The sequence below is a fragment of the Pyxicephalus adspersus genome, chromosome 8 (genome assembly GCF_032062135.1).
Source record: "Pyxicephalus adspersus chromosome 8, UCB_Pads_2.0, whole genome shotgun sequence".
Taxonomy (NCBI): Eukaryota; Metazoa; Chordata; class Amphibia; order Anura; family Pyxicephalidae; genus Pyxicephalus; species Pyxicephalus adspersus.
In genome coordinates, this window is record NC_092865.1 from 43,984,193 (window position 1) to 43,993,670 (window position 9,478).

General features: G+C 40.8%; 1 protein-coding gene across 13 annotated transcripts in view; it reads left to right on the forward strand.

The window, feature by feature from the left end:
• The window catches only part of LOC140336854 (plasma membrane calcium-transporting ATPase 2), an 82,278-nt gene that overhangs the window by 63,085 nt on the left and 9,715 nt on the right, over positions 1–9,478 (forward strand). For 8 of the 13 annotated variants that reach the window (XM_072420246.1, XM_072420249.1, XM_072420247.1 and 5 more), the window contains 6 exons: positions 594–700; positions 1,118–1,309; positions 1,872–2,085; positions 2,169–2,380; positions 3,179–3,286; positions 3,986–4,168. In XM_072420246.1, coding sequence (XP_072276347.1) covers positions 594–700; positions 1,118–1,309; positions 1,872–2,085; positions 2,169–2,380; positions 3,179–3,286; positions 3,986–4,168 — 1,016 coding nt within the window. Of the gene's footprint in view, positions 1–593; positions 701–1,117; positions 1,310–1,871; positions 2,086–2,168; positions 2,381–3,178; positions 3,287–3,985; positions 4,169–6,779; positions 6,952–9,478 lie in introns of all 13 variants that reach the window. The other 5 variants (XM_072420254.1, XM_072420251.1, XM_072420256.1 and 2 more) reach the window with 2 other exon arrangements.

A 9,478-nucleotide genomic window follows, 5' to 3' on the forward strand; every position in this document is an offset into this window, starting at 1 on the left:
CTTACTGACACATAACATATACAATAGTAAGAGGTAAGACCTTGATCTTACTGACACATAACATATACAATAGTAGGAGGTAAGACCTTGATCTTACTGACACATATGCATAGGTGAGACCATGAACCTACTGACACATGTACAGAGGTGATAGGAAGACCATGATCCTACTGACAACATACATTGCTGCATGCTTTTTTAGAAGCACAGAATATAACTGGGTATTAAAGCTTTAAAGTAAAGATAACAGAGACTGCTGATCCAGGGAACATTCGAATGGCTCATGGAGTCAGGAAGGAATTTTTTATCCCTTGTTGGAGCAAATTGTACCAGGGTTTTTTTTTTTGCTTTCCTCTGGATCAAGTATGTCTATAGGGTTTTAATCTGGGATATGTTTATTTCCTTAGTGGTTGAACTTGATAGACTTATGTCTTTTTTTTCAATCTGGTTTACAATGTAACTTACTTCCCATGATATGAACAGACACCCCTAATACATTGGAATATCCCTGCAGCTATGCTCCAGTCATGTCCAACAAATGTCTGTGCAATCTTGTCTGGGTCTGTTGCAGTGATGGTGGCTTTCTGTTGTAGGTATCATAGACAGCACACAGGTGGAGCAGAGGCAGGTGGTTGCAGTAACGGGAGATGGAACAAACGATGGCCCTGCTTTAAAGAAAGCAGATGTTGGATTTGCAATGGTAAGTAAAACATTCCTGATTTGTAATATGCATGAAACACCCTAAAATCTTTATAACCTTAACACCCTCCTTGCATTAGCCATCCTTCTGTCTAGGAAGGACAGAAAACAGATGAAACATCATAAAGGGCCATGGCACTGATTCCTGATGAATAATGTGATGATGCAGAGTTTTAATTCAAACCTTATAAAGGAGCCAATGAGGTACAATAAATGGACAGTCTGAGTAAAAATGTTGGAGAAAAGGAAATAACAACCAGTTCTCTGATTCCTAGCGCGGGCAACATATGAAAATCATACATTTGATTTGTTTGATGACCTGGACCATCCATGATCTGTCCTGATATACCGGCATGCCCTGTTTTATAGTAGCAATTTTACCTAATAAAGTTTTTGCGCTTTTCTTGTGATGTTCCAGGGAATTGCTGGTACAGATGTTGCTAAAGAAGCCTCTGATATCATTCTTACTGATGACAATTTCAGCAGCATAGTAAAGGCTGTAATGTGGGGCCGAAATGTGTACGACAGCATCTCCAAATTCCTGCAGTTCCAGCTGACTGTCAATGTGGTGGCTGTGATCGTAGCGTTTACTGGGGCCTGCATCACCCAGGTAAGAAGGGCATGATTGTGGGAATGATCATTCTTCTACTGTGCTGATGACAATGAGGTCTGGCATGAAATGGTTAACAGTACACTGAAAGGAAGAACAAATGTTGATGCTGTGATGACCATGAAAAGGTTAATGTGTTTGTGTTTCGTGCTGTTCAGGAGTTCTGGAGAGAACTGCAGTCTAGGTATTCAACTAAAGTTCATTCTGTACTTTGTTTCACCATTATTTTTAGCACTGGCTACTATGAGGCCACAATATACAGTATTAATAGTATATTCATATATAATACTGAGAAAAGGCCATATAGAAATTTGTGAGAATAGAGCTGTGACAAGACATGAAACTTGCAAATTTAGGAAAGAATATCAGTGATTTTTGGAATGTTTGCTGAGGTCCCTATGCTTTCCACTAGGATATTTTCTGTTTGGTCAGATATTATTTGCAAGATTATAATATTTGATAATTGTGTAATTAGTGTGATTTTGATTCTAAAAAAGGAAAAGCCAGCTATCTAGGAAAAAATAATGTTAATATGTTGATGTTTATGTTCTCATCTCTCCAGGATTCTCCATTGAAGGCTGTACAGATGTTGTGGGTGAACCTAATTATGGACACGTTTGCTTCTCTTGCGTTGGCAACTGAACCACCAACAGAATCACTTTTGCTACGTAAACCATATGGAAGGAACAAGCCTCTTATATCACGGACCATGATGAAAAATATTCTAGGCCATGCTGTGTACCAGCTAACTCTGATATTCACATTACTCTTTGTTGGTAAGAATATTCACATTCACTATTCACAGATGATGGTACATTATCTGCTCTGACATAATTATTGAGACCCATTGTGTTTCCAGGAGAAGACCTTTTCAATATTGATAGTGGAAGGAATGCTCCTCTGCACTCCCCTCCATCTGAACATTACACCATTATCTTCAACACATTTGTCATGATGCAACTCTTCAATGAAATCAATGCACGAAAGATCCAGGGAGAGCGCAACGTGTTTGACGGCATATTCAGAAATCCAATTTTCTGTACAATTGTACTTGGCACATTTGCAATCCAGGTAATACTGAAGTATACATTGGCTGGCATTGGCAATGCCCTCATAATCTGAAGAACAATACAAATCATCCTTACCAAACATTTGATGAAGGTTTATGGCCCACTTTGTTCACTTTTCTGATCTTCACTTTGTTTGAAAAGAACTGAATGAAATCATACATCACAATACTGAAATTTCCTGTTACTGTTCACATTTCCTCAGTGCAAATGTAGCATTGCTAATAGCAGGTAAAATCAGGGTACGACAGTACAATGCACTGATAATGAATAGAGAAATTTTAAGGGGTTTAAGTCAAATTATTGAGATATGTAAAACGGTAGATTGAGGTGTTGTATTAAATACATACTGGAGACATAGAAATTTGGGTGTTATAAATGATGGCTCACAGACTAAGTAAAGGTGTTGAGATTTGTAGTGGCCATAAAATAGCATGCTGGTAATCCCTTAGATATATTCAGAGTAGGGCTATGTATGCACACCGATTAATCTGGCAATGCAATTAATGCTTTAATATTTAGTGAAAACTTACATATGCAATTTGTTTCATATTTGTATAATTATGTATGAAACTAAAGTGTAATAATACATTATTAAGATTTAAACCTAAAATTTCTGTACTGGAAACCTCTTTCTTTTGTCTCTTTCATTTTTGTTCATTTTTATAACCAAAGAGGTGGCTCCCCTAACACAAATACTGATCAATATATGACAATGAAATGCTAGTGAATCTTTTATATCTTTGTTTTCTTTGTTTTAAGTAATGAAATATTTTGATTTAAAGGTGAATTTTTATTGTAGATCATAATTGTACAGTTTGGTGGAAAGCCATTCAGCTGTGCTCCTCTGCAGCTGGACCAGTGGATGTGGTGCATATTTCTTGGCTTTGGAGAACTAGTATGGGGGCAGGTAGGTGTTACACTTGTTTCATGTTGGTATTATTTGGAGGAAGTGGAGGGTTTGGGTCTGTCATCCGGTCCCATGTTTACTTTTGTTGAAATTAGCACAGGGCTCACATGTGTTTTCTCTAATTTCCGTACATTCTATGGATCCATATAACAACAACATATGCGCATTTTCCTGTAGAGCACCCATAAATCCATAGGATGAGAGCATATTGGCTCTTTCCTATAGGGCAGGGGCGTCAAACTCGAATACACAGTGGGCCTAAATTAAAAACCTAGACAAAGTTGCAGGACAAACTTAGTTTATTGAGGAAGTTTTTCCTTCTCATTAGATATAAAACCTTTTCTTATGCAAAAAAAGAGGTTTTGCTTAACACTCAATCTAAAACAAGCCTATAATAGAGAAATAGCACCGCTACTACAATTCCTATAAAACAGTCCAATGCGGGGCCACGCATAGGCAGAGAGGCCGCTTGTCTATAGATGCGAGTGATGACGGTAATTGTAGTAGCGGCGCTATTTCAATGCAGCGGTGGGCCAGCTGCAATTCATATATGGATTCTTTTGGGGGCCAAAAAAATTCCTTTTAGGGGCCAGATTTGGCCTTATGGTCAGAGTTTGAAACCCCTGTTTTCTATACTTTAAGGTTTGTACATTGCTGCCACTATTTATACGTCTGCTTCATTACATCTTCTGTTTATAGGTCATCGCCAGTATCCCAACTAGTAGGTTGAAATTCCTAAAAGGGGCTGGTCACCTGACACAGAAGGAGGAAATTCCAGAAGAGGAATTCAATGAGGATGTTGAGGAAATAGACCATGCCGAAAGGGAGTTAAGACGAGGGCAAATCCTCTGGTTCCGTGGACTGAACAGAATCCAAACTCAGGTATATGGGCAGGAGCAAATTTTAGGAGAGAGGAAAAAAATTTTAGGTCCTGGTGCATGCTTGACTAGAAAAAGCTGAGCTTACAGTAAGCCTGTTATCAGTGTGATTTTTGATGCTGCATTGTCAACCTATGGCCAACATATACAAAACTACCAGCAAGGACAGGCGCCAACCTATGGACGAATGAATGGATTACCTGGTTTGTTTTTACTAAAATACTATTTGATAACTTGTGTCTCCAGTGAAAGTTCTTGTTCTGTTACAAAAACCTACAAAGACATTTTAGATGCTGTTGCTTCAAAACCCAAAGTGCACAAAACTCAGAGCTTAACCCCACTGAACACCTTTTACATTGATTGGAATTGATTGGAAAGATAGCCAACATCAAAACCTGGCCTAAAAATTGGACACAAGCTCCCACAGACACAATCCAAAATCTTATGGAATATATTCCCGTACGAGTATGTTATGTCTACAAAGGTGTAAACTTCATGGTAATAGCTGAGGGGACACCTCATATTAATGATCACAGTGTTAGAATGTTAAATGTATCTTACAGGAGTGATGGTCAGTTGTTGATAGACATGTCCCCATAGAGTATCACAGCACAGGAATAGTACTACATATATCACACTATACACCATGGGATAGGGTTTGTGCAGTTTACACCATACCCTGCTCCATAGCACTGGAGTATAAGGCATATAGAAATCTGTAGAATATTATAAACTGCATATCACACTATGTGGAGCACCACAGAAATCACAAGGAACCACAAAGAGAAACTTGCACTGACAAGAATGATAGTGGTGGATGGCAAATGTAATCTGCTTTTTGTTTACTTTAAAGCTGTTCCCCTCCCCAGAGAAAACTGTAGGACTGCAAAAGCAGCTATAACAGGTCAAATGCAGGTCAGAAGGAAGTTCTAAAATTATGTCACTAGCAAGGTGCTCAAAATGGTGAGGGTAAACCAACTACCTTTTAATTCTTAAGTGTTGCCACTCGAAATTGATAATCTAGTTAGCAATAGTTTCAAAAGAAATGAAAGAAAGCTGTTTTTTTGGCAGTAATCACACGTATTAGTATACAAGAAGTTCATTCAATTCACTTAGGACAGGTAAATACAAAGAATGGTGTCATGGGCCATCCCCATTAAGCTTTCATGGGGAAAATGACCAATTATCTATACAAAGGTTGATCTGTCAGGTCACCCCCAATATATTCATACATTACATTGCAGTATACCAGACATGTCAGAGTTCATCTTGAAGGGACAACATGTAGTCACACCTACAGATTTACAGAAAGCAGATTCTAGTTGTCACATTCCTGATAGTCTAGCTCTTAGACTGAAATCATGAGGTTGGCCTCTTTTGTAACTCCAGCCTAAGCTCCCCTGATTGTAAGACAAATGGTGCTAGGGCCAGATTGCCACTGGAGAATTTCAGGAGAATTTGCTGGCAGGACTACAGCCTAGCCAGCTGGAATAAACCAGTGGAATGCATTGGCATTCAAGTCAGGTAATTGGCACTCTTACCAGAATCTTCATCAAACTGAAAGGCGTAACTCCAATTTATCAGCAAGTTAGAGGAAACACCAGCTGGCAAACAGGCTGCGTGATACTGGATCACAGACAAGAACAGGAGACATAACGGAAGGTTAGCATAAGACCAAGCAGAAGGATTTCCAAGAGCAGGAAACAATGCTAGGCCAGTAATGACAAAGCATATAGCAAAGCTCAGGTGAGGTAATAGGGAACTTGTTGAGGATCATTCAAATAGGTTGCTGGATGCTGACTCCGAGCACTGTGCGTGGTTAACATGCATGCTCTGGTGTGAAGGCACAACCAGCTGGAAGGATCAGTGAAGAATGTTAGGGGACAGCTGTACAGAATGTAGATTTTGGCCTGTGTGGATCTCTAACATTTGTTGGGGTCAGAAGAAGTGAAATGTGGCATGTTGAAGCACCAAGAACCGGTTCATCACAAAGAAAAAGCTAATTATCTATGGGCACCCTGATAGGATGATCACATTGCACATTTTCACAACTACTGTATATGCTAAAGGAAATAATAATATACTCCGGATCAGCCTTTCTTGAATTTTACCCCAAAGAAACTGCAAAATAATTTTCAGCTGTCAAGAACCGCCACTAAAACGAATGCATTGGGTGTCAGTGGGAAAAATGCCCACAAGTGGTGTTGGCTGGAAACTTTGCAGACACCAGCGAATGGAAGGTCAGTCGCAGCTCAAGTAAGCCCTGGCAACCTCTGGAGGAACCGTGGAATGGCTGTTTTACATGATTTATATTTTTGGAACTATATTTAGGTAGATTTCTATTAGGACAAATTGTACATAACGGTGTGAGCATGAAAACCACCATATTTATGTAAATACATAACCCCAACATTTACTATAGAATGTAAGTATACTTTGCATTACATTTACTAGGCTGTATGTGTGTATTACAACACGGCTTAGTAGTCTGTGCATATTACATCCAGGTGTGTTGTCTTTGTGTTGTGTCTTGTCCTTGCGTCTTTACTGTATTATTTTACCATTTTTTGTGTTGAGTGTTGAACAAACTTGTCTCATTCTCTCCTCCATTACAGATTGAAGTAGTGAATACATTCAAGAGTGGAGCTTCCTTTCAGGGGGCTCTGCGGAGACAATCCTCCACCACCAGCCAGAACCAAGATGTAACAAATGTTTCTAGTCCTAGTCACGTATCGCTAAGCAATGCTCTTTCCTCTCCTACCAGTGCGTCAACTGCAGCCGCAGGGCGTGAGTGTGTCTTCTTACTGCCTCACATCCACAGAAATGCCAACTCTGGACCCCATTCTGTCTCTGTGAGGAAGCGAGCACAGATAATGGAAACATATACTTGTAATACAGTGTGTGCAGCCTGCCAGCCAAGCATAAAATGTAACCTAATATCTGTCCTCCAATGGTGACCTTCATTCCTTGGTTGTCTGTATTACACAAAAGTAACAATATGGTTATATCATTCATTATCTTTGCCGTAATGTGTACTAACACAAACAGGTTCATTTGAACTTGTTGTGTTCTTCCATTCATCCACTATCTGTGCTGCGCCCTCACTGGAGTCTTCTCTACCTTCTGACTTCTTCTTTACAGGTGAACATAATCTGTTCAATTCTACCGAGACCAGCAAATCCACCAAAAATCATTTCATGTCATCTCCGTAATATATATTAATACATGTACACTTACATACATATGTACCGGCCCTTGGATTTGTCAGGTCACATGCACAAGTACCAGCTCCTGGAATGGTCAGGTCACATGCACATGTACTGGCCCCTGAAATTGACAGGTCACATGCACATGTACCAGCCCCTGTAATTGTCAGGTCACATGCACAAGTATCGGACCCTGAAATAGTCAGGCCACATGCTCATGTACCAGCCCCTGTAATGGTCAGGTCACACGCACATGTACCAGCCCTTGGAATTTTCAGGTCACATGCACATGTACCGGCCCCTGGAATTGTCAGGTCACATGCACATGTACTGACCCCCGGAATTGTCGGGTCACATGCACATGTACTGACCCCTGGAATTGTCGGGTCACATGCACATGTACTGACCCCTGGAGTTGTCAGGTCACATGGACATGTACCGGCCCCTGGAATTGTCAGGTCACATGCACATGTACTGACCCCTGGAGTTGTCAGGTCACATGCACATGCACCGACCCCTGGAGTTGACCGGTCACATGCACATGTATCGGCCCCTGTAATTGTCAGGTCACATGCACATGTACTGACCCCTGGAGTTGTCAGGTCACATGCACCGACCCCTGGAGTTGTCCGGTCACATGCACATGTATCGGCCCCTGTAATTGTCAGGTCACATGCACATGTACTGACCCCTGGAGTTGTCAGGTCACATGCACATGCACTGACCCCTGGAGTTGTCCGGTCACATGCACATGTATCGGCCCCTGTAATTGTCAGGTCACATACACATGTACTGACCCCTGGAGTTGTCAGGTCACATGCACATGTACCAACCCCTGGAGTTGTCAGGTCACATGCACATGTATCGGCCCCTGTAATTGTCAGGTCACACGCACATGTATCGGCCCCTGGAATTCTCAGGTCACACGCACATGTACTGACCCCCGTAATTGTCAGGTCACATCCACATGTACCAGCCCTGGAATACATGGCACATTATACAGTAGGTGATTGGAGACATTTTATGTCATAATGAGATTCATCCAGCAGTAAGATCTATAAATGGCCCCAGTTTAACTACACCCACTATCCATGCAAAAATCTGCATTGCTAGACATAGGGGACACAAGTAATCTAAAGCCCGGCTTATAAAAAAAGTAGGAAAAGGATTAGTCTGTTATGATCCAGCCCAGAAGCTGTTTATATCTAAATCCACTTCCAAAGATATTTGATTCTACAGCCTTCCTTCATCCACTCATCCAAATATAACATATATAGCAGCCTTCTCCATACCATTGCCCCAGACTCCCCTCTATACAAGTATAATAATACCCTTGCCCTCAAATAAGATAACGATATTTAGGCAGAACTAAACATCATTTTTTAGCTGGCTACCAGAAATGACTAAACTGTGCATGCGCACGATAGGTATATCGCTCTGGCCTGGCCAATCAAGATAGTCAAAAATATCTCCCATCTATACTATTATTAAGAAATCTTAGGCCTTCCCTCCTCCACTCCTGCCAATATTAAAAGATCACTGGCCTTTCCTCCTACACAATATACTAATATAATGGGATTTCTGGCCTCCCTTCCCCTACCTCATACCAGTTTAACAGATCAACGACCACCCCTCCATATTTAGTGTTATGAGATCTATGACCTTCCCCTCTCAATCTCCAACTATTATAGTGAGATCCCCAGCCTTCATCTCCAACCCAAATAATGATGTCACTTGTTTCTATCTCCAACCAGTATAATGAAATTACTGGCTCCTCCTTTACCTATACCTATCAGGTCACATATATATGTGGCCCATACATATAATGTGATTTCAAGCTTCCCTTTCCTCCACCAATATAAGGTAACAATAGCTTCTGCTCCTCCCTTTCACACCATTACATGACATAACCACTCCCCTCCACAAACCAATTCACGAAATAGCTGCCCTAGTCATCTCTATCTCAAACCATGTTACCAATATACTGAGATCACTGGACATTCCTCCTCTACCACATACTGATACACCAGGATCACTGGACATTCCTCCTCTACCACATACTGATACACCAAGATCACTGGACATTCCTCCTCTACCACATACTGATA